We start from the raw sequence: 26,950 nt of genomic DNA on the forward strand, positions 1-26,950 counted from the left end.
AAAAAAAAAGAAAAAAAAACACAACTCCTTATAGATATTAAGAGATTTCTCTTCTGTTTGATTGCCTGCATTACCTTTTTCTTGAGCTTATGACAGTTCTGCCATCTAATTGTCATTTGGCAGCTATCCGTCCATTATCACAGATGAAAAGCAGGGAGTATATATACACTCTCTGATATTAAGCATCTGAACAGTCCTGCTTCACCCCCTTTGTCTTCTAAAAGACAAAACAAACAGCCAAGCAACTAAGAAACAAATTTTCTTACTGGCAAAACCCAAAGTTTTGCATTTTCTTTGTTCAGAAATTGTTTGCTAGAGAATCTTCAGGGTTCTTCTCTGTTGTCTTCCAGCCTTCACTGACCATTAAAAGTCCAGCCAATTTTTGCCAGCCCACTCATGGCTTCCATATCTTTTGTTACAATAATCAAAATACTCATTATAAGGAAGGGCATTCCTTTAAATTAAAAACAGAATCACAAATTCATGATATATCAATCAATAAATCAATAGCAAATCATTCTGGGTTTATTAACATTCTCACTTTGCAGATGCCCTTCTCTCCAAAGATCTGTGTGAAGAGCTGGAACATGCCAACTGTCCTCACAATTACCTTCTGGCACTTTGAGCTCTTTGTTAGTGCAAAGATTAAACTTCAAAAAGGACCATCATGCAGTTCATCATCACAGTTAAAGTGTGTCTGGAGAGTGTCATCAAACAGATGCATAGAACCACCACTCTTAAGTTAATTGTAGAATACAATTAGTATTATTTAGTGCACTCACAAATAACCTATCACCATAATTACAGGATAATCCTGCACCCCACTGTTTTGTACTTCATTTGACTTGATGTGGACAAATAAAGCGGAAGAGTAACATATGGAGAGAGACTAAAAATTGAATATCATATTCCTCTGCTTTATCAGCAAGAGCTAAACCAAACACATCAATAACAGTCAACAGTTGTAGCCTGGGCCATCTGGACACAGAAACCCATGTTACCAAGACTGTATTAAAATATTTTAATCTCCCTGTTCTCCCTCAAGAATGAAGGATAATATGAAGTTCAGATTTTGCTAAAACCTGAGATTTCTTTACCTATGAGCACAGCACATCTATGATAGATTTAACCTAATAGATACCCTAACCAACCTTACGCCTAAGTGGATATGATAGAAAGCCAGTAACAGCAAAGAAAACAGCCTCTACACTTGAATTTCCTTGTTATGCCAAGTACTTATTTGAACTTTTTAAATTAAAACAATCCAATTTTCCACTTGTCCAGTGCAATATCTCCTTCCTGAGTTATTTCACTAAATCCTAATGAATAAGGTCCTCTGAAATCACCATGATTTTCTTTTTTATGCTATTGTTTCCTAATTATGAAATATATACTTTTTCTCCCCCTGCTCTTCTATTTTTGCACATCTGCCCTGCACCCAGCCAAGTGCTAATAAGCAGCTCAACTGCTGGCAGCTGCTGCAATCACTTCCAAACAACCTTATGCATTTTCAGGCAACACAATTTTAGCATGAGTTAGGAAATAGAAGGCAGCCAGGACAGAGGAATAAATTAGATTTGTAATTTTCCGAAATAAATGGAAGAAAGAGAAAATAACAGTCAGGGTGCAACTGGAAACCTTACTTTTATGTGGACATCCAAACTGCACCACAAGAATCAAACAGAACTACTCATATCTGAAATTATCACTATCCTGACTAAATAAAGTGTGGGAAAGCTTTTATTTTCTGATGAGCAGAAAGTATAACAAAGATAAGAACAAAACAAACATCGTAATTGTTTTTCACACAACAAAGTATATAGTTATTCCCTCCACCCCACCACATTATTGCATTAGAATTCTTAGTTCCTAAATGTGTTTATTGCTATGTTTTATCACCCGAAGAATTTCATATTTCCAGAAGATACATTCCTTCAAATGTTTAAGTCAGAAATAAGCCTGACATGTTAAATATGTTCATGCCATTCCAATTAGAAATTACAGTGGCATGTTGCACTTCAATCTCACAACAGGTGGAGCAATATGAAGATCCAATGTTACATCACTGGAAACGCCACACAGAGCTGCTCCAGACCCTGAAACAGTGCTGACATCTCCTGCACCCAGGGACCTTCTGACCCTCTAGCAGGTGATGAAGTCTCCAGGCATATTTGGATACCTGCCACTATGTTACCATAAGGAAAGAATGCAAAACATCTGTTATTTTGATAAATCCTTTTTTCTGTAGTCTCTCTCAGACACCAGACATGGCAAAAACCAATTTTCTGAAATAGAAATTATTCTGAAAATGACTGCATTGAGTTGGAACTAATTCATTTTTCCTCACTATAACGCTTGACCAACTGAGTCAGCTGTGTTCATCCTTACAGGAAGCAAGTTCAATATACATGTACGTTTTTATTATAGCCAAACTGTATATTCCTTCTCTAAATTTTACTCTTTAGTTTCCCTTTGAGATTTTGCCAATGGAGATGGAGACATAGCAATATGGGTTATGAAAATACAATACATATATACAGTACTTAGGTCTGTAAACTTATGGGTTGCTCTGTATCCTATAGCTCATGCAAACAGGGTGCCTGCCTATGTCTGAATAAAACATGAAATGCCCCACAGTGCACACTGAAACAAAATTTTGCTCAAGTTTGGAAGTGTTTATTTAAATGCTACAAACTTCCTTAGGTACGGTCCTTTTCATAAACCTCTATATTTCATATGTGTATATATATATATATATATATATATATATATATATATATATGAGGCTAAGCAGTATGGAAAGAACAGGGTTCTCATAGAAAAATTGTCACAGTTCAGCTTGAGTTGACCCTGGCTCCTGGCTGAGTCAACCATGGCTCACAGGAATTTGAGCATGAACCCCCATCACGGTGGAGCTCAGAACATCGTTCACTGCCTTGGACAGACGGGGTGAGCCCCTGAGATGTGAGAATTTTCCATTCCCTTCCCAGCAAGCCTACACAAATCCTCAGCCCTGACTGCTGGCAATTACATGACAAAAGTATGGTCCAGAATGTGCTTTTTTTTTCCCTTTCATTTTTTCAATTCTATCATAACATGCAAATTAGCCTAGTTAGAAGCTTGGGATCAGCATTCTTTGTTAGTTTTCTCTTCCTCCAAGCACTACAGAAACCATAGCTAAAAAATATGCCTGCAATGTCCCCTTCACAGTGCTTACAACAGAATAGAGACAGAAAATTCAAGAGAAATTCATACACATCAGTAGCTATAATTCATCAGCCCATGCAGTGCCTTGTTGAGGCTTCTAACGACAAGCCCCAAAATAATGTGGAAGAGGGAAGTAATTGTGATTCTTTTGCCTCACAGGAGTGTGCAGAATTCTTGTAAATTCATGAAGCTACATACAATTCACAATAAACACCTAAAGTTAAATGAGAAAGATGATCAACCTTTTCTGCAAGTTGTGGCTGAAATGAGTACATGAATTGGGTGTCTAAGGTTCTCTAGACTAGTACAGACTTCATCGTGCAGCTTATAAAAGCAATTATTTTAGGTCTTTATTTTCAGCATTGACTTCTACTGAATTTTTTATTTAAGGAACAATAGACTGTCTTTCCTACCATCAGTATGTCTGAGACTCTAAACCTTTTTATTTATGCTTTATTAAGCATTCAGTTGCAAATTACTGCAGTTGACCTAGAATGTTTTATTCCCTTATTTTAAATATCTCTGAAAGTTTTGTCTCACTCATCACTTATTCACTCTATGTTACTCCCTGCAACAGGCTATAGCCAAAATAGTCATCTAGATACCTAAACTGGAAATATACTGGGGAAAAAATAAAATAATTAAAAAAAAAATATATATATATATATATATGTAAAGACTTTTTATATTGATGACAGCTCAAAGTATTTCAAGGTGCTGATCATTTGCAGTTCCTATAATTTAAACATCAGTTGAGAATAGGTGTCTCAGGGCCTTTGAAAAACAGACTGCCAGATGCTTTTATACTTCTGTGTTTGTACCTCATCTACCGCATCTAATGTGTGATCCCTAACTAGCATTTCAAGAATGATAACAAATAAAGATGACAAGATGCTAGGAATACATTTAAGTACAAACAATATCAGATTCATCTCATTCTGTTTAAGGAACCTCTATTACCAGGACTATCATCCTAAACTACTAATAAAAATACTTAATGGAGGCAATTCTAGAGGCAAGTCAGACCACTTGAGATCTAAAACTTTAAAGTAATCATAGGCAGTAGGGGAAGAAGAAGAATGAAGGGGAAAAATAATCAATAAGAAAAACAAAAATGACTGCAGATCTGTGTATAAGTAACCTTCTAATTCTCTCACTCCTTTAAAACTGTGCAACAGAAATCTTAAAAATTAACTATTTATCACTAGTATATTAAACAACAATATTTATCAAGTTATTGATCATTAATTCTCAAACACTGAAACATGAAGGGAAAAGTTGAGAAATATCTTTAAATAAATTATTCAGAGTGAAAGGGGAGAAAAAATCTTCAGAGATTATTCTTTCTTTGTACTGAACGGAAAACAGTCTTTTCTAATTATTCAAGTAACTGATTAGGTACCAGCTAGGAAGACTACACATTCTAGAGTAAAATTTTGCCCTAAATCTGTGCATATAGCTCTAGTAATCCCACTGGTAGGAATTATGAACATACTCTACAGCTGTATAGGCCATTATGCCATTGTCACACCTACTAAAATCAGAGCAATGCATAGGATTCCTGTTTCAGAATTGCCAATGTAAAATATATTCATATAATTACAACTTATGTTGCCTAAGTAGCCATTTTAATAGTTATCTTCTTTTTCAATTTGAATGATTTTGTATTCTAGCTGTATATCTGAAGTTCTGGAAAAGGAGTTCACAGAATCACGGAATCGTCTAGGTTGGAAGAGACCTTCAAGAACACCTAGTCCAACCTCTGACCTAACGCTAACCAGTCCTCCACTAAACCATATCCCTAAGCTCTACATCTAAATGTCTTTTAAAGACCTCCAGGGATGGTGACTCAACCACTTCCCTGGGCAGATCATTCCAATGCCTAACAACCCTTTCGGTAAAGAGGTATTTCCTAATATCCAACCTAAACCTTCCGTGGAGCAACTTTAGCCCATTACCCCTCAACCTGTTGCCAGGCATGTGGGAGAACAGACCAATCCCCACCTCGCTACAGCCTCCTTTAAGGTACCTATAGAAAGCAATAAGGTCGCCCTGAGCCTCCTTTTCTCCAGGCTGAACAATCCCAGCTCCCTCAACCACTCCTCGTAAGACTTGTTCTCCAGGCCCCTCACCAGCTTCGTTCCCTTCTCTGGACTCTCTCATGCACCTCCACGTCCTTCTTGTAGTGAGGGGCCCAAAACTGAACACAGTACTCGAGGTGCAGCCTCACCAGAGCCAAGTACAGGGGGACAACCACTTCCCTAGACCTGCTGGCCACACTGCTTCTTATACAAGCCAGGATGCCGTTGGCCTTCTTGGCCACCTGAGCACACTGCTGGCTCATATTCAGCCGACTATCAACCAATGCTCCCAGATCCTTTGCCAGGCAGCTCTCCAACCACTCATCTCCCAGCCTTTAGCTTTGCTTGGGGTTGTTGTGCCCCAGGTGCAGGATCCAGCACTTGGCCTTGTAGAACTTCATACAGTTGGCCTCAGCCCATCGGTCCAGCCTATCCAGATCCTCCTGCAGAGCCTTCCTACCCTTGAGCAGATTGACACACGCACCTAACTTGGTGTCATCTGCAAACTTACTGAGGGTGCACTCGATCCCCTCATCCAGATCATCGATAAAAAGGACTGGCCCCAGTACTGAGCCCTGGGGGACACCACTAGTGACTGGCCTCCAGCTGGACTTGACTTCATTCACCACGATTCTTTGGGCCCCTCTATCCAGCCAGTTTTTAACCCAGTGAAGCGTACGCCAGTCCAAGCTGTGAGCAGCCAGTTTCTTGAGGAGAATGTTGTGGGGAATGGTGTCAAAGGCCTTACTGAAGTCAAGGTAGACCACATCCACAGCCTTTCCTTCATCCACCAAGCACATCACTTTATCATCAAAGGAGAACAGGTTCGTCAAGCAGGACCTGCCTTTCATAAACCCATGCTGACTGGGCCTGATTGCCCTGCAACTGCCACATGATGACACTCAAGATAATCTGCTCCATGAGCTTCCCTGGCACTGAGGTCAAACTGACAGGCCAATAGTTCCCCGGGTCTACCCTTCGGCCCTTCTTGTAGATGGGTGTCACATTTTCTAGCCACCAAACGTGTTGTTGGAACTCTCATTCATAAAACCTTCCTGCAGACACAAGAGAAACTTTCCTCTTTTTCAGACCTTTGCAAACAAACAAACAAACGAACAAAACAAAAAAAAAACAAACACAAAAAAAAAAAAATCAAACTGAAATGTCTGCAAAAACTTGCTTAGTCTTTGGATGCTAGAAATGAATTTAAGGACATGAACTTAGGACATTTTTCTATTTAATGACTTCTGAATTCCTACCAAGTGTTAAGAATAGACACAAGATAATCCACACTATGCAGTAGGATATTCTTCATGGCATTTCTGGCCTAGATTTCAGCCCCAGCCTCACACGTAGATACACAGTAACCTCTGTTGCAGATAGCAGTCTCGATAAATACTTTTTACTATAATGTATGCTATTAAGGTCTCCCATGAATACAAAGCCATGTTCACCTGTCTACACAATATCCATTCTGTTCAGCTTTAAGCTTCTTAATTTTGTCTGGGATATTACTACCAATTTGATAGGCATCACAACATTTTAAGAGAAGTACATTGATTACTTAACATAAAAAATTGATTCTATTATTTGATGACTTACCTTGCCAACAGATCTGGGGAATGGTGGTCTTTGATTTTCTGGAATTAATATCGGAGTTGCCAAAATAGCCCTTTTTTGTCTTGGAATTCCAAGGTTGCCTTCTATCTTAAAAATTTCCTAAAAAAGAAAAAGACCAAGTACAATGACTTTCAAAATAGCATTTGTTATTTCCAATCCCTATATCTTCAGGTAAAATGAACATGAACTGCCATGTTCTAAGTTTTATATTATGTGTTTTCCAGTGATTAGTGATAACATATCAAACTATTTAAAACTGTTGATTTATTCCACTTATGACAATAACAGTGGACAGGCCGTATTCATTTTGTATTCCTACTGAGTAGTTTTAAACTTAAGTGTGTCTACCTTCCTAACAAGAGGACTGCTTAACTCATAAATCTTAGACAAGCTTTGGCTTACCTCAAATACTTCCATACGTCCTTTAAAAAGCCACACTTTAAATGTTTTAGATAATTTTTCCATTATCACATTTCAAGTCACCTCTATAGTCAGCCATTTCTCAGTCCACACTTTAGGTCAAACAGAACTTACAGGTGATTTGCTGAGACTGTCCCCAGATAGTGATCTCTCAAAAAGGACCAAAAACTTGTAAGTTAAAAAGCAATGGGCACCAAAACTCAGTGCAACACAGAATATCATACAGTGTGTTTCTTTTACATAGTGAAAACTTCATGTTACTGTATCTGAAAGAACAGTAATAGAAGTGGTTTATGCACAAGCCTGTTCTTTTCCCATTGCATTTTCTGAGGTATTTAGTTCCAGCTGAGCTTCAGGCAATTCAGCATGTTATGAGCTACACCAAACTCTTCAGAGTGGCCTCTAGCCCTTGGAAAACTCTGTCCATCACACCTCTGCCTTCCCTCCCCATCATTTCTCAGTGCACAAACTGAAGCTTTCCAGAGGCCATTTTCTTCATTTTTGCTTCATCCTCCAGCCTCCACAAACCTCTTCTCCAAGCACACTCAGTAACTACCGAGGTCAAAGACAGCCTTTTCCCATGTCCCAGAGCTCTCACCTTGACTCAGACACCTTTCTTTAAAAAAAATAAAAATAAAAATAAAAATAAAAAAAAAAAGCACCAATTTATACTGTGTTGGGAATTAATTTTGAAACTGGAAAAGGTTTAGATCACTACAATTTGTTCAGGTTGTCATGACAATTTTGCAAAACAAATCATAGGGTGAAAGAAATGTCTAATTTCAATAAGGTAGTTACATCCTACCATACACTTTTCTCCCCTCTCTTAATACAATAATTTTTCAGTCACTTCTGGAATCCAAGTTGTTGTTTTAATAGCTGCTACTTTATAACCTAAGGACAGCTTCATCTCTATGCTATATTTTTATAAAACTGCAAAGATGAATGAGGTTTCTTGATAGCATGATCTGAACATCAGTCAAGAACTCCACAGGCTGCTCTGCTGCCACCTGCATAGATACCTTCCATCTAGTGAGTATATCACAGCCAGAACACTGATTTACATCTACTAGCTTTAGTGTGACTTTGCAAATTTGATGACAAGCAGCAGCTAGGGAAACAAGCCTACAACTGTCAGCTTTAGACACAGTAAAGTCAAAGAGCAGCGAGAACCATGCAGAGAATCCCTTCTCACGATTTTGCCACTTTTCATAACCTTTTGAGGCTCACCCTGATTTGGAGTTCCCATCTCTCCCAAAGGCTTTGCCACTTCTCTGTAATCTTTTGGTCTGAAGGTCACTTTGGTCCCTATTTTTGTCTTTCAAAAGAACTTTCCCCAATAAAAATTCATGAGAAAGTTCAAGGCAAAAACATTTGAAGTGTCAAATAAAAAGGAAAGAGCTGAATTCTGTCCAAAGGCAAATGCACAGAGCAGCTTTCAAAATCACTTACGCTATAAGCACAGCAGTTTGGCTGGCATGGATCTGTGACGCTGCTAAGGACAGGAGTTAAAATGACTACTGGTATATCTGAGAGGGAATATCAGTTCCTTAGATCAACTGCAGCAGTGCTAAAATGATCACACTTCTGACTTGTGCTAACTACTACATTGATGGTTTCTCTTTAGCTCACAAAAATGTACGGGTAACCTCCCAGATGCATTGTCATTGGAAATTAGTATGACACATATTTAGATCCTTGTATCACGTTTATTCCTATACTAGTTCATAATGTTTTCCCCATTTCTAAAGAGGGAAACAGAAGATTTAGCTTAATGCCAAGCAGATGGCAACTGATCACTTTATCCTCAACCAGTATATACGACAGAAACCAAGAAATTTGAAAGTGCATGTGCATTTAACACCTGATTCAACAGTCAAAACACTGAAAAGATTCCCATCCAAAGGAGGATATTTTGAATACATAAGCATTTTTACTGAATTCACTTACAATTTCTTAAAGAAGCAAATCACAAGGCATATGAAATCACTCCAAAAGGAGTTGGAAGCTTTGCTTCATGTCTTACAATATCAAGCTAGAATTACAGGAGCCTCCTTTTGGCCTTTGACTGAAGTGAAGCCCGCAAAATTTTCTGTGATCTTTGCTGGACCTAGCTCATCAGAGACTACAGCGTCTACCATATCTTTCTAGCATCAATGGCTCCAGACAAGTGCTTCTGTGCCTGGAGTCTGGAGTCATCAGTCTGGAGAGCCCACAAACATGGGGTTCAACCAGCACCTGAAGAGACAATGGCTGTGATGGCCGTCTGCTTCTCCTACTCCTGCTGCTTTGTGCGACAAACAGAAGCCTAAGAAAGGTGTGCTTCCAAAAACATCCATCCATAAGCAAAGGTTTAAAGAAAATATATATGTTATAATAAGTATAGGCCTTTCTAAGAAGAGTGCAGCAGAAATAAAAATTCCGTTTCTTTGATTGCAATTAAAAAAAAAAAAAAAAGTGGTAGGAGAAAAATCCTCCCAGGTTCTTTATTTTCACAGTTTAATTTCTCTGTCAGGCCTGTGATTGCTATGCTGCTATTTTCCTGATTACCATCCAACTATCATTTCATTGTCCAATTCAAAATTTCATAACTAGTTTTTACACTTATTTTTCATTTTATTAAATTCCCTTTCTAGACACGGAATCAGTACTTTTAACAGCAATAGTTCATAACTCAACAAGGCAACACTGTTCACTGATTCACTGGTAACAAATCCCAATTCCCTATTCAAGTTAAACAAGCAACAAAGCCACCTCATTTTGCTAACATTTAGCTTAGTGAAAGGTGTCAGTCTGCCCAACCTGTGATGCTACATAAGTTCAAATTTCTTCAGTTCCCTTGAGAATTCTCCAGTCTGTTGTTTGTTTATTGATGGTTTGGTGTTTGTTGTTTTTTTTTTTTCTTTCTCTCCCTTTCTTCTCGCAAGGGGTTTTTGGGGTCATTGCACTTCTTGAATATTTGAATGAATGGCCTAGTCACTATCCAGTAGCAGGCACCATTAGTCTTAGCAAAGAAAATTTCATTAGAACTTGTCATGGGAATAAGGTGGCTGAATACTTATCGATTCGTCACAAAAAGGGTTGGAAACATCACTGGAGTGGCAATTTGTAACCCACGATGGTGACCAGAAAAGTGGCCGAGTTTCTTGCCATTTTGTTGGTTTTATATACTAAGCTTGATGGTATTAAATGGGATCAATCCCAAGTACTACTCCAAAAATAAACAAAAGTAAATGGGTGCTCACTGCAAACAAAATTAATCTGAAATGGCAATTGGGATGTGGTATTCAGTGGTGTATCAGTCTTTCTACTAATAAGACTGCTTAAGATGACAGAAAATAAAACTGCATGCAGATCAACTTAAAAAATATTTTTATACAATTCTCAGCTGACATTTCAGACTTGTGCTGCAATTTTTACTTAACGTCTCATAAGTTCATTATAAGTGAATTCTACCAGATTGTTGTTATTATCAACAGTATTAACAGCAGAATTAATAGTTAATGATTTTTCAAATAAATACATCAAAAATATTTTCTCATATTTTTAACAATACAAAAAACTAAGAAATATGCTGAACTTTACTTGCAATTCAAAGAACAACTGCTTACCACCAGTAAATCATTAAATCAAATAAAACTGAGAATTGTTAAAGTCAATAGCATATACAGAAACATCTGCTCAAAAGTAGTCTGTCCTCAATGCTCATAAATGTCATGCTAAAAAAATCACACTTTATAATTTAAAAGAACAAATATGGCCAAAATCTAGCATGCTAAGGAGATTCAGTTACCTCAGAGCTTCCAGCATGGCCAGATATGACATCTGAGTAATGGAAATTGCTACGGTAACTTGATTTAAGTGGGGGGGGAGGTATTTCTACCACTCTGATTGCTACCTAATGGCAGATCCTTAGTCTAGCCAATATACCCTTAACTTCATAGGTGCTTCATAGTCTCAGATTACAGCTTTGCTACTGTAGATTCATCTAGCTGTGTTATATGTATTTTTATAGGATGGAGGTTACTTTATCTTCAGAGGAGTCAAGAATAATAAAATTATTATTTTATTTTTTTTGAAAACATTTGGTAATGTGTAAATCACAACTATTTTAATGCTAATTCGTTCTGATGTATTTTTGTAATGCATATGTGACAAATAATGTAAACTATCATGGAGACAAATCTGAACTTTTGCTTTCTGAAATGATACATTCTATTGAACCTCTGCAGCATCTTTTGTGGTGGAAAAGACCCATCTCTATTCAAGTATAAGTTTCATTTATCTTCACACCTGCCTTATTCTATGTCAGGGGAAAGGTTTTCTAGGATGATAATGGACTGAATGCCATTAACTTTCCTTTCTGTACACATTAACCATAGGAGTTACCTGTTCTGAGAAAAATACAGAACTGGCAATCAAGCATTTATTTATTTATTTCAAATTAACATTCCAGACTTTTCTTGTCGTCATTTAGTGGGTGTTATTTGCATTTTGAACCATATGTGAATCACCCCCTCTTTCAGAAAATCTCATACCAGTTCCACACTGCTCATTAAATATAATGAGATACCCCTTATACACAAGCAACCAAACAAGCTCTGACTGACTGCATCTGTCAAAAACATTGCAAATATGGGCTTACAGAAAAAGACAACGGCTGACCTTATGCCTCTGTCTTCACCAAGGTACATTAACAACACATCACTTATCACCATTAAAAATACCTTTCTCCCCACCTCTACTGTGCTTACACCAGTTGCAAAGCAAACAAAGAAGACTGATTTTATAGCATGCCAAAAAATAAAAAAATGTGAAACATGTCCCAAAACCTTCAGCACCTTAAGTAAATGTAACTGAAATACAGAAAACACTTGCTGATGCATTTGCCAAGGCATCCGGCCTGAAAAAAGTGTCCTATTACAAAACTTTACCTTTGAAAACAGGTGGTAGATTTTTGTTTGTTTTCTCTGCATTTTGTTTTGCTTTTAATGAAAGTATCACCTGTTGAACTAAGATACCAAACTGCTATTGAAAATAGTACTAGACACATGCTGGAGTTCTGAAGCAATTAAAACTTTTCAGAAAACTGATCCTTTTGAGAATTAACCAAAACCACATGGAAAATTTATTGCACAGCATGGACACAAAGCCTTAACTTCCTACTTTTCATATTCCTACCCACTGAGCAGACTCCTTTCTCCACTCATATTGGAAGACTCATAATATAAGAGCTTCCCTTTAACTTCATCAAGCTTCAGGCATGATGAAAACACCCTAATCTCCAGAGTGAGAAGGAGAAAAAACATATAGAAAACACATCTTGATTCTAAGGCACGATAAATAAATCAAAGTTGAACTGTCTTGGGGCACTAGCCTATAAAAGACCACAAAATCTGTACATCAGTAGCAGACAATTGATACAAATACAAATTTGGAACAGGACGAGCAGCCATGAGCAAGCTGTTTCATGTTTCAGTACTGGGATATAGGGACAATTCCTAATAAAGAAATTTTTAGTTCTCACAAAAAAAATTAGTCCTATTCATAGCAGTTGTTGTCCCACCTTGGAAAAACAGCTTTCTATCTGTTGCTTCAGGGCAGTGAAATGTAAGTATGTGGAAGAAAACTAACACATTTTATACCCATGTTCTGGATTGCTCAAATGCTATGAAATTCACTGCATTATAACAGTGCTGCACAAAAGCAATTTCATCATACCCTAAAGCAATAATACTGTGTGCTAAAATCATATATGCTGTTTAATAGATCCAGTGGCTGCAACCCTGGTCCCATATCTGAATGGGTGCATAAAACATACTTCTTCCTATCCCCTCCAAGGCTCCAAGCTATGATTACAGTTCAAACTTTTTCAGTCTTGCTACCTCAACAAACAACATTTTCAAGCTCTATCACCACATATTCTTTGCTGTTGTTCAGTTTCTTCGTTATTCCCACTCCACCAACAAAAAAACCATAATCTGATTCAAAACATTGATTATTTACTTTGTTATTCTTCTCTAAACTCTGCATGATCCTTTTGTATTTCCCAAACACCTCCCACAATCCCAGATAACACCCCTCACTTTCTCTTGCTCCAGGTATCAATGTCATTCTATGAGCCTTGTTTTTCTTTTGGAAAATGCTTATCCTTTAACATTCATTTTGAATTTGTTTCTCTTGAACCTTGATCATACAACTTTACCCAAATGAAGTTATCTAAAATTTGTATTTTTGTTTAACGGAATGCCTTTTTTATATTATGTACATATATACTCTTAGGCATTTTTCTTCAGCTACATCCTTCTGGGCATTACACCGCCAAAGCTTTCCTATTTCACCTATTTCCTATTTCTTTATCAAATAACCAGTTCCAGTCCCTCACAGAAAGCATATCCAGTATCAAAAGTTCTGAAATCCTTGTAGGTTTGGGAACAGTTTTGGCACAGGTTCTTCAACTCATTCAAGGAAAGAATGCAGTGGCCCCTCATGATGCCCTTTATTTTAACCCCTGTCTTTCTCATTAGAAGCTGACAAGACATGCATGAAGTACTACAGCAAAGAATAGATTTATATGTGCTATATATCATGCAGGAGCTGGAGAAATCTCACCATAATACACACTGAACCCAATTTTCTCCTGCCATTTTTCCATCCCATAAAATTCTTGAAGGGGAAAATGAACTATTTGGCCCTTGGTCTGTAATTTCACAAAACCCAGAAAATTTTTCACAAGTGATATGTGCTACAACCATACTTTGTACATTTTTGCAGCTTCAACTCTGCAACTGCAGGCGGTTGGACACACCCAGATCAATCACTTTCTTTGCACAGCAGATTACATATAGAAGATGTGGTCATGTGTATTGCAAGAATCTGCCAGTTACCTTATGCTGAAAAATAAGACACATTTTATTCAGAATCTGAGAGGTCTGTTTCTTCTTGAAGTAATCAAGGACTATTTATCTGGGAGGGAGTTTCAACACTTTTCTTTCCGTTAGTATTGGTACATTCCTTCATGTAATATAATGCTGCAATGCCCACAGCAATTTCTTCCTCCTCTCCATTAGATCAGGTTTGTATTGACTACTAGCAAAAATAATATATTATATGAGATTGCAGTGCAGGAATGAATTATGTTGAGATCATAGATCTGCACAACAAAACTCAAAAAAAAAAGCCTGGATATATTCTATTTGACTTTACTACGCATGCATGGTACTCTACAAAGCTGGCATTCTTGTGCTTTCCAATACAGGAGCTGCCAGACTGACAAATGGAGCGGTAGTCTGTGATGAAGACAAAATGCCCACTTAGTTCCGAGCTAAGGCAAAAATTCTCATTCACCAAACTAGATTTGAAATTTGGTCGAAATGTTAGTACATTAATCCACTTCACAGCTTGGTCCAGCTACTCAGACCAAATTAATTAACAGGCATTAACTGAGTGCAAAGAGCAAAATGGTAGTGTATTAATCCACTTCACAATTTGGGTTGTATTTTTATTCTTCAATACAAACAAATTAACTGACAGTAAGTGTCCAGTATCAGAAGCTTAATTCTGTTCTGTGATACAAGTAAGAGACTGTGGAGTAGTGTCTCTTAGACACTTATTCTTACTCCCTGAACTCCTGTGTTCTTTGTTCCCACTATAATGGTGTGATTAAACTCACAGGACAATGCCCGTACTTCAGGAGAAAAAAAAAAAAGTAATAATAATAATTAAAAAAAAAATCAAATGGCAACAGTTACAGGTTACTGAAGTTTGCAGTTGTTGTTGTTTCTTTTTTTTTTTTTTTTTTTCTTTTTTTCTTTTTACCCCTCTGGATTATAACAGCTGAAACTAAAGTAAAGTGCAGCTTTACAATACATGAGATGTGACATTGATAGTGCAATACCATATATCATTCAAATTCATATGTTTGGATCTGAGCATTTTGCCCTAGCAACCTGCAGCCATAGTAGCATACAAATATTTATATTCCCTCCTTCATACCTGTTGACTTTTAACTACATATCTCCATGGAATAAGAACAGTCACCACCTACACAGAACACCAAGTAAACAGGTCTTATTCAAGTTTCCTGGCCAAGAGGAGACAGATCCAACCTTCCTGCATGCCATATGTTCTGCAACTTCGCTGCTACTTCTACTACCTTGTTTTTGTAGGTTGACTGTGGTTTACCTGCTGCTGTGGGTTTCTGGTCAGTGGGACACAGCATGCAAGAATGTTAAAAATAAATAATACTCTCACAAGTTTTAGAGTAGGGTGAGAACACTCCATAGCCCTTTATCAACTACAGAGTAGTGACTGAATAGGGACAGACAGTCCGTTGTTCAAAGTAATCACAGGGAACAGAGAAGATATATAGAATCAGCATTTTCCATTTTAACAGTTGCCTCCGGAGACTTTCCAGTGGATCACATTATTTCAGCACTTACACCCCACAGATCTAAAAACTCCATTCAGATCGCAATTTCTAATCCAGTGTCTTTCTGAGAAGAGATGCGTTCATAAGCCTGAGCACTGGCTAAAGCAGAATATTATACATCTAATATCTACTTTGCTTGCAAAAATTTTGTTCATATTTCATATTTGTTCAGTCTTATCAAGTAAGTTCTACTTTTATCTAACACAACATCTTATTCCAAAAGCAGTGAAGTCATTCAGTGAGACCTGTGATGTCTGCCGCCTTTGCTGACATACTGGAATCTAAACAGAAGAATTCTAGAATTAAAAACCTGAGTACTCACAGCTTGAGCTAAATCAGCAAAATCTCTCTACTCCTCATAATTATCCATCATGCAGCTAGCCCCAGAAGAATCTTGAATGGGCTGTATTTAAATAGCACTATGAATTCATGAAATAAATTCTTCAGTTCTTGTCACACATGCCAAGTACAAACGTCCTACTTTAAAAAGTGACTGAAAACCCATTGTGTACATCAGATTATGCACAGCATGTTGCATTTATAAAGTGCAGAGTTTCCAAAGAATGTAAAAAAAAAAATACTAATTCTACTCTGTTATTCAACTTTCTTTGCACCATTCCCTTTGGTATATGAATGTAGCACTACAGCAAAATCAAGCTATCAGCTTAGTGCTTAAGGTTGTGATTGCTGTTTCCTGAACATTTCAAAGTGGAGTGAAACACAATATCAGAGTCTCTTAACTTAAAATAGTTCTATTTCACTGAATTTATCTAATAGAGGTTAATAAATTACAGCATTCATAATTTGATACATTTTTGGCCCTGTCTCAGTTTACAAACTGTCCACTAACAGACCTTGAAATCTGTGAATAAATACATTATCTACCATGATATGCAAGTTTCTCAGATGAGTAATTTTTGATCTTCAGATTGCTCAGGCAGTTGCTTGGAAACATTTGTCTGTATTAGATACACAAGCCATGTGGTATTATTTTTCTTTTCAGATTGGAGGGCTTCTGTGAATAAGCAACAGAGCATGAAATGCAAATTTCATGATATAAAATTCAAAACTTGCTTTTGGCAAGGATTTGATTTATTACATTTACAGCACAAGATGAAAACAAAAAGGTTATCTTGGTGATCTGAAAGACTTGACAGGGCAAATAATGTCTGTGCCACTTGGAAAACTAAAGACATACTATGCAAAAGCAAAAAACATAAGCATTAAAAATAAAGGAAGAGCAAGAATCAGTGGAGAGAGTGGCCTAGGGATCTTACTTGGCTAAGACATCATTCACAGAAACATGAAGAAAATAAAGAACAGGTTGAAACTTTGGAAGAGTCTTGCTATAATATCAGATAGAACCTGTGCAGTAATTCCTTTACTAGTTAACTATTTAGAAATTATTAATTTATCTCATATTGATCAGTACTTTCCAGGGATTACTATTTTCTCTCTTGTATAGATAGTTATTTGCCTTTTTCTGAACTTTGAGCAAAGAAAAAGAAACAAGAAGTCCTGCTCATATTGTTCATAACAACCATGCCTCATTCAATAATGCTGAAAAAGTATTTCCTGGTATTTCATTGTAGATAGTATACAAACTTAATAGATTATTATTATTATTATTATTATTATTATTATTATTATTATTATTATTATTATTTTCTGCTAATGTGATCAGTATGAGAAACATTGAAATTCACACCTTTTTGGGTTTGTATTTGCCTAAGCGTTTCTGCTCCAGTAGCAATGATTCCTATTCTCTACTGAGACAAGTGATTTATAAAAGCAAAATCATTCATTCAAAACTAAATATAGAGTTTTGCTAGCAGAGGCTGCTTCTCGCCATTGGAGAGAACCAAATATGGTGAAACTATGTTACTGAGCACACTCTCAAACTACCTCAGGCTACTGCTGCAAACCATAAAGTCTACATTCAAAATATGGCCAAAGTTGCAAAGACCAAACATAATAAACCCTGAAGGAGAAAAGACAATTAAAACGATGGAGAGAAACTTAGAAAACAACAGTAATCATCATTATTTCAGTAAATATTTAAACCCAAGCTATAAGGACTGATGGACAATCAACCCATTTGCAAAGAAGAAAATATATCTGATTTTTTTCCAGACTTTATAATGTGATAGCCAAGGTCTCATCTCACCGCCAATTAGGCAAAGACCAACAAAATTCCTGGTACTCTCCATCAAGCCAGCAGCTCTGCAGGACGCCAACGCCAGTGAGCGCCAAAGGAAGCAAGTGTGCCTAACAGCTGAAGCCTGACATCAGTGCAAAATATTTGTGCCACCCATGATTTAAAACAGGCTTAGTTTTGGGAGGACTGTGACTAACCCATGATTAAGTTCAAATCCTTCTGCTAGCAGAAACAGCACTGGGTGAATGTGAAATATGTATGCACAGCCGCTGCTTACTGTTTAACAGCCTATCTCATAAATCCAAGCAAAGGCATTCCACAAAAACAGCCAGAAGTGTTGTCACTCTGTCAGCATTTCTCTCCATATTCAGCTGAATGCCAGTGTTATTAATGAAGTATTAAAATACTGAATATGAATTTGATTAGAAAACAAAGGTATAAATTTTGATTTTAGCAAAAACAACCTCTTCTATAAACCCAAATTTCTCCACCACATGCATTCAATTGTGTAAAAACTTACACATCCTTTAAATAAGAGTTAGTTTTCACTTTTTTCTCCTGCCTTTCTCTAACATGCATTTCAGTCAGATCATGCTCATTCATTTTCAATAGTATATTGCTCCCTTCATAGCTGCATACAGAAACTTGGTGTAAGGAGTATGAGCTTATAAATTGCCATCCTTTGCCTGTCTTTTAAATAAGACAGAAAAAGAAAGAAAGAAAAGAACCAACATCCTGAGCTAAGATTAAAAGCTGCATTCATATTAAAGAATGGTGTCTTTTTACCATTGAAACTGAAGCTGTAGATTATTCTGAGCTGATAAAGTACTACAGTGGGCAAAGAACTTTCTTATAATGAACACTGCTGTAAAACAATTTATCTACAAGAAAGGAAACAAGTTTGCATAATCCATTTATGGTTGGTTCGGCTTTAGTGGAATTTGTTATATAAATATATCTTACCCTGGGGAATTGTTTTGCCAAAATAACTAATGAAAGCATTTGAGAAACTTAACACTGATAATTAATAGGATTTTTCAGTATCACAACGGACAATGACATCTTCCTATGTAAATTAACTGTCTCACCAGTGAAGAGACAAAAACTTGGCAGACTCTAAGAGCCAAATACATCAGAAAATGAAAAATGAATTAACTTAGCACTTACAAAAATGCTAAGTAGATTATATGTTTTAACTGATCATCAAAAGGTGTTTTATAGTACTTTCTTCACAAACATTCCTTGTTTGTGTCTCAGTAATTATCACTTTAGAAATCTTAATTAATAGTTCATCAATTGTTCAGCCAGCATTTCTAACATTCTGCTATCATCCTGGAGTGTTTGACTAAACATAATCAAGTACCATTATGTTGTTACACACTTTGCTAGCAATCAGAAGTTATGTTTTAAGTTTAGGTGTCAATATTAAATCATCAAGAAAGATTACCACAGGTAACTCTCTCACAATCTCATCAGCAATGCCTTGCCAACTACAACCCTGTAGAGACTTAAAATTTACAGTGCACCTTACCTGCTTTTGTGGTCACATAATTATTTTTATTATGCTTTGTGGCAACGTTGGCTGCCAAAAAAGGTTGTCCTAAAATCCCAGTGTGACAAAAATCAATTTTCAGATGCAAATGAGGGTGCCATAGGTGACATTTTTCATACCCAATAAATTGCTTGTCTGTGGCTTTGAACTAATGGCCACATAAACAAGAGAGATTGGTGCCAAGGTATTGCATTATAATCTTAGCAAAGTTTTATGAGACTCGTGCTACAGGCTCCAAAGAGAAACCGATATTGAGAAAGGGGTGTGAACAATTTGAGGAAACCTGTAAGAATAGATACAGCTTTTTTGTTATTATTATTATTTTCCATTTGTTTGTTGTTGTTGTTGCTGCTGCTGCTGTTGGTTTTGAGTTCTGATTTCCCACCTACAATCTACTTATAATAAAAAAGTCAGCGTCCTCTATGACATCTGTCCACCACATTTATCTTATTATTATCTCCCAGCCGTCCTCTTCACTAACCCTTAACTCTTTTCTCAGTTTCTCTCCTATAAAATTTGTCCAAATGGGATTCCTTCTTGTTACTCCTTTCTAATTCTGGCAACACTGTGCTCCTTGAACAGTATGATGAGCCACTAATGTGGCCCACAAAACTTTGATGTGCACTTCCAAAGCATCATGCCTGAAAGAAAACATGAAAACACAGTTTATCAATGCTGTAGGACTCTTTACAGCAAATAAATGCAGAGAAGAGCTCAGATTAAAGCTTCTGACGTGAACGTCAGGGTACTGAAGCAGAATCATCATCTCAGTGACATCTCACCAAGGTCTCAGAGATCCACGTCCCCTTCAGGCACTGGGACTATGTAAGACTTCAGTTGAAGTCTGCAGTTTCAGATTGTTTCCTTCACAGATACAAGGATTAGAACAAGATTACTCCAAGACAGCTTGTTTTCTTTTTCTTCTTTCTTTTTCCTCTGAATCAAATGCACTTCAATTTTTGTATTAAATAATGAAGGAATATAGATTAGTTGTGTTCTACTAAATCTGTACTTGCACTGCAAATACATTTAAACTTTACAGCTCTAGAAATCCAATGCATCTAGGCATTTGTTCTGTACTAATACAAGGATTACACTGAAACTAGCATTACCTTTAAAACAGCAAAAACTTTAAGTGACCTTGCTGCACATGTCAGTTGTGGCTACGATTCAAAAACATGAGTCTGCATTTGCATAAAACACCTGCAATTTTTTATAGGCTTGTCTGAAGCTTAGTTTAGATAATCACGAAGTTTTAGAGCTTGCAAATTTATGCTGGAAGTCCTGAGAGGCATTTACTCTTGCAATACAAATAGAATCACAATAAAAACAGTACTTTTATGATATGTTGATGGTATTGTTTCCAACTGTAGCTAAAATGAAAGATATGATTACATAACAGCTTTTCAAACCTCTTCAAAAGAGGTGAGTAAAGTTCAACTCAAAAGATTTGGAGGCTTTAATCTTGAAATAAAGATCAATCTTTCTGTTATTTCACCCTTTTCTCAAGTTAGGAAAATATGAACAGTACTAAAAAGACAAAGAATTTAATCCTGCTTGAGATTTGTCCCATGTATATCCAGCTGCTAGACTGGGATAATAACTTGGGATGTACATTTTAAAAATACCTGTTAACAGCCTCTCATCCTGTTTTACTCAGTAACTAATATTATTGCTGCTGCTGTTACTTAGTTGTTTGTTTTCAGTTCTGCTTATTTTGGGGCAGAAAGGAGAAAAAGGTATTCTCTTCTACTCCACGTCTAGCTCTCCTTCTGAAAAAACAGAGCTCCCTCTGAAGTCAAGAAGTCACAGCACCTTGACTTTGCCTGTCAGCATCTTCAGCACAACAGGGAAGTAGAGCCGGCTCCTAATACTGTGCAGTCATAGCTTGGAAAATACAGTTTTAAACTTTTGTTTATGCCTCTTGTCTGGTTGGCCAAATATCATTAGTGTGTTCTGCGGAGATGAGAGTTTATTTCTATTGCCAGAGCAACCCCTGGCAAGGCGTGCATATGGAATTCAGGGCAGAATGCCATGACCATCTCCACCCTGTTCTGAAAAGAGAAATTATGATGGAAGATATGAAACGCACTGTTCCCTGCCTTTTAAGGTCACCGCAGAAATTTACTTCACAAGCTAGCTAATATATCTAGCTTCTCTGTCAAACGGCCTCCCCATCTTTCTACTTCTTCAGTCTTGTAACCCATGCCAACATTTAGAAAGCAAGTCTTTAATTCTAAAAATCTGCTAGTGATTTAGGTGGCCAAATTCCCTGATCAGATTAACAACTCTTTGCACTACTGCTGGTAATGGAGATAGTTCCTAACAGTAAATTCCTAGGCAGTGGGGAATTACCTTCTAGTAAATCTACACCACAGCAAAGTACCATGGTTTCTTCATCCTCTACAACCACAGCAAAGTTTGCACACATAACAGATGGGCATTGGTTACTGAAGAGCACAATTTTACCCTGTTTTACAGTTCTTCCAGTCTGAGAGCACCAATCTATCTGTGTTAAACAACAATAAAATAGAAATTGGAATAATATACATTTTTAAAAGAACCCAATACACAAGGGAAAACATCTTAGCTAGAGGATTTGTTCATTGACAACAAAGTCAAAAGATTTACAAGCATATTTAGAGAAAATTCTGCTGAGTAGTTCTACAGTTCTGAGCTCCTTTTCTATTGTTCAAATGGATTCATTTATATAATAAATTAATTTAAAAATAGAAGCTATAAAGCAGCGTAGTTTTATGAACTCTCACTAAATACATTTAGAATTTAGTTCCCTTTGGCTCAGTCTACGTTGTGTTCCACATATAAACATTACAGACTTAAATATACTGGGATAAATGAACTTAGACTTGTTAAGAGGTTTCCATAAACAACCGTCTATTATGTCACTTCTCCAGATAGTCTCTGCTTTGTTGATGGTTACTGTCAGAACAGACTATTCCAAGTTCTCTGTAGTTAGCATGAAACAGTCACTAAGGAAAACCTTTCATAATTAGAACAAGGCAGGTACTAAACCCATTCCTTGGCTTATCTATGTATTTGTAGCTGGAGTTCATTAACTTGTCAGCACTGATTCCTTTTGAATAGGAAAGTGAAACGAAAAAACTATGTGCAAATCAATATCCTCTGTTAAGTCATGTTCCTGTTAACACAGTGTCAGATATGAAATAATGAGAATTAAAAAGACACTTTCTGGCATAAAAACATGCTTAATATGCTTTAAAACAAAATAAAAGCACTGCTACAGTGAATGACTTAAGCTAATTGTTGTTTCATGATAAAAGTTAAGGCACGTTAAAGGTTAAAGAAAGGCTTTGAAAACCTATTGTTATTTTCAGGTATAATTTAAAATGGCATTAAACTTAACAATAAATGGAAGAAGCATTTAACAATGTATAATTTATGCTCATTAGTTGGCACAAAAGCTGTGTAGCATATCTATATATATCTAGAGAGAGAGACATCTGCTAAAAGGACTTCCATACCACAAGTTCAGTGGCATATTTTCAGAAAATACATTTCATTTGCGTAAAAGTGCACCATTATCAGAAAGGGACTATAAGTAACTCTTTATGGACATGTAAAATGATAATAACAGAGTTGTTAAAAGCACAGAAAAAATTGTTGGAGATAAGCATAAGGTAAAGGCAGGTACATCCTACGTGTATATGCTGAATTGCTTATTACCTTTCCAGAGAAAAGCAAAGTCAGTTAGCTCTGCAGAGCAGTCTGCAGGCCACACAAGTCCCTCAAGATGCTGCTGCCTGTCCCCTCGAACCTGAGCTCAAACTCAGCTCCATTCTAAACCATCTACTTGTTAAATCAGTAACCCAATGAGATGGCCTTAACTTCAAAATTGTGAGGTCTCTGCATGCAAATGGTGAAAAGTCCTTATCACCTTTTATCTAAACACCTTACCTTTCAATAGCGAAAGAGTATTTTATACACAGAAGTTGGAGGCAGTATTATTTAACAATGGAAACTGTCAATACTGTAACACTTTTCCCCTTGGTCCAACCTCTATTTTGTCTGGTTCTTTGGGCATATCTTCTACAACATTCATAAACAATGTCTTACAAGGCACAGTCTTTGTCAGTCTTTCTATACTGCCACAGTAAAACCAAGGAGAAATAATGCAAATCCAAACTGTCTTTGCTGTCTCTTTTGATTCTCCTAAACACATACTCTTACACTGAAAACTGGAGTTTTATCTTCCTGTTGTCTAGAACCAAGATTAATTTCCTTCACCTTATTTTCTCATTTTATAGTTTTAAAGACTGAAGGTCAATAAAGTCACTTATCTAATTCACAGTTGTTCTGAAACACATTTTCAATTAAAAAAAATGATCCTAAATACAGCCTAATACATTAAGTGCTAACTAGAGGAAAAGACACAATAATTAACAGCACTGACAAGGAATCAGGAAAGCTGTTAAATTAAAACAAAACAAAAAATTCCACACCTTGAATATTCCATAGTTTTCTGCCACTAGAAGATACAGCAATTATATCTGTGTTATCCCGTGTTAAAACAGTGAGTACTTCCATTTGGGATACAGATGACTGAACAGATTATTGAACTTTCCTTGCAGATGTTAAATTTATTACACATCATAGGACTGGACAGAATCTGCCTTATGGTATTTACAAATTTCAAATATAATCTTTAAGTAATTACAGTCAATACATAAAATCTGTGATTTAAAAAAAAAAAGTGTGAAACCTGAAATCCTTTAAAGAACTGCTTGATCAAAAAACAAACAAACAACAACAAAACATTAATATCATAAGAATTCAGCTGAAGGCACACGTGTCATTTAAAATGTCTGAAGAAATTCATTTTCCTATCTTATAGACAAGCAAGACAACTGACATACTGTGGCTGCCCACTAACATTGCATGCAATTAATATTGTACGTATATATCAACATGATTCTAATAGCATCCAATAGAAATGACTATACTGAATGACAGTCCCACTAACACATTCAGTTTTCCTGGCAATGGAACAACATGGATGCATTAACAATTAACATCAAGGTCACCCTCAAATAAATTTTGATTTGGACACTTCTCATGGCAGATTTATGAGTAAATTCAAAGCTCATTAAAGTCGGTGGAATGACTCCTATTGACTTAATGGAGTTTGCATTTGGTATACGGCTTTCTATGATTTCCTGATTAATTACACGGTTTTGTGAATAGTCATGCCTAAAATTAACCCTGTAACTTAAAGCTTCAAGCCTCACCTTGCATATACATGGAATTTTGTCAGCTGTGAGTTTCAGTGTTACACGAGTCAAATCTTTGCCAGATCTGACTTTAACCTGAAGTTTTAATATCTCCTCCTCTTACTTAGTTCCCGATTTTTGAGGGTCAACATGAAGCATGTCACAGTTGTCTGATTTCAATGATCCACTATTATAGTAATAATGTTTCTATGGAGTTAGCTAGAAATTAAATACATGTGAACAGTTCCAATAAACCTCTCAGTATGGAGGTTCAGTGTAGGATATAATTGATGGCAATAAATGAGACAGTCTATAATTGATAAAATCTCTGTTGACTGAGCCAGTACCAAAACAAATAATAAATATGCATTTCCTAAATCAGGAACTCAGTCTAAGTGTTTTTAATTCTATCAGTCAATTCTGCTGCAAAGTAATGTTAGAATTCACACATGCCACATCAAACACAGAACACCAGTGAAACAATCATAATCTAAGGCATGTGTTTATAGCTTACATCAGCAACGGCAATAAGAATAGAATATCCAGTCTGAATATTCTTGTTGCCAGATGCTACTATGCTGGAGCATATTCAGCTGAGTACACCTGGTCCCACTAGGGGTTTTGTCTACCAGCAATGTCTTCCAGTAGTCATGAATTTCATCTCATACAGGAGTGGCTGACTTTTCATTTCATTTTAGGGGAAAAAAAAAGTCACAGCTGAGAAAATTTTCTTCCCCTCCAGACAGAACAAACTACAACATGTAGTATTTGCCAGCAAATCAGGAATTTTGAATTTACTGAAACCTTTGTTAGTGAGTTCAAAGATATCTGAGCCGAACTGATATGCTTCATGAGAGCACTAAAATGCCCATTTCATAGGGGCTGACAGGCTATTTCATCACTACACTCCTGTGTTTGTAGGAAACCCTCTGCATTTTGATACAGCTTTAAATATAAAGTATTCACAGCGCAATCAAAATCAGATTTTTTGCAAGCATTTCTTTTTTGGGAAGGTCAAGACTATGTCAGGTGATACTAAGATATACTACAGTCAATGCATGTATAAAGTGTTCAGCATCTCCTAGGATAGTCCAACACTTCACAGGATTATACACTTGAAATCTTTATAGCAAAAAATAATTATGCCAATACTTGAGAATTAAATTTTTATACAGTCTTCCATATATTTATAAAATTTACAGTCACCTTTCTTCTGGGTGATTAGAAAATATATCTTTATATGGCACAACAGCTTTCAATAATACATATATATATATATATATATATAAAAACTTGCAAGAGGGCCAGTACAATAAGAGCCAGATCCAGCTCTTATTTTAAAAGGATTACAGTACATTCCATATCTTTAAAAGATGCATATGCTATACCCATGATTCATTTTTTTTTCCCAAACCACAGGCTAATTCTAGAGATAGAAAAGAAACAAAAGACAAAATGATTTCAAGATTTCTGCTCAGTTCAAACATATGTTAAGTGATTCAACAAATATTGAACACCATCAACCACAAGGGTGTTTGCTGACTTGCAGGTAAATTAGAGTGTATCTGTTTGTGGTGGTAGTCTGAACAGTTGCTGACAATGATTTTCTGTTGCTAAAACTTGGATCAAACCATTTTACCAGAACAATTACTAAAATTATTTTAACAAATCTATTTCCATCACTCACCAGCAAGCTTCTTGTTTACTGCTATGCAACAAATGACAGTCATAGCAAGGATCTGTTAGGAAACTAGAGGTAAAATTCAGTCTCTCTTTTCCTATCTCTGTTTGCCAGTTAGGTTAGGGTAAGAATCCTCCTTTCCATAGCAATAAAGTATACCAAGGAATTTTAGTGGCACCAAAAGTATCTGCAGCAACCAACTACTGGCCATAGCAGGACTACTGACCACTTCAAATTGTCCTGCTTTCCCTTCCATTCTCTTCTTGTGTAATTACTATCCCTATATGCCCTCTCAGTAAGAGGAGGAGATATATACACAACTAAAACTATTTTTTCTAAGATAGATCAACTGCTTAATGCAAAGGTTATGCAGCTTGATTTGGTGGTGAAATAAGAAGTGAGCAGCTGCATGATTAATAACTCCAAGATGACTGCACACATTAGCAGAGTTGTTTATTATACAAAGATATCAAATTATATTAAACTTTAACTCTGTCATTCTTATGCTGAATATTTCTTTAACTTTCCCAGTTATTCTAGAGACAAGAGAA

General features: G+C 36.4%; 1 protein-coding gene across 8 annotated transcripts in view; it reads right to left on the reverse strand.

The window, feature by feature from the left end:
• Positions 1–26,950, reverse strand: part of CDH13 (cadherin 13) — a 479,376-nt gene that overhangs the window by 280,856 nt on the left and 171,570 nt on the right. For all 8 annotated transcript variants that reach the window (XM_005020165.6, XM_072044043.1, XM_072044040.1 and 5 more), the window contains one exon: positions 6,891–7,007. In XM_005020165.6, the coding sequence (XP_005020222.4) occupies positions 6,891–7,007 (117 nt within the window). The remainder of the gene's footprint in view (positions 1–6,890; positions 7,008–26,950) is intronic.

This window comes from Anas platyrhynchos, chromosome 12 (assembly GCF_047663525.1).
Source record: "Anas platyrhynchos isolate ZD024472 breed Pekin duck chromosome 12, IASCAAS_PekinDuck_T2T, whole genome shotgun sequence".
Classification (NCBI taxonomy): Eukaryota; Metazoa; Chordata; class Aves; order Anseriformes; family Anatidae; genus Anas; species Anas platyrhynchos.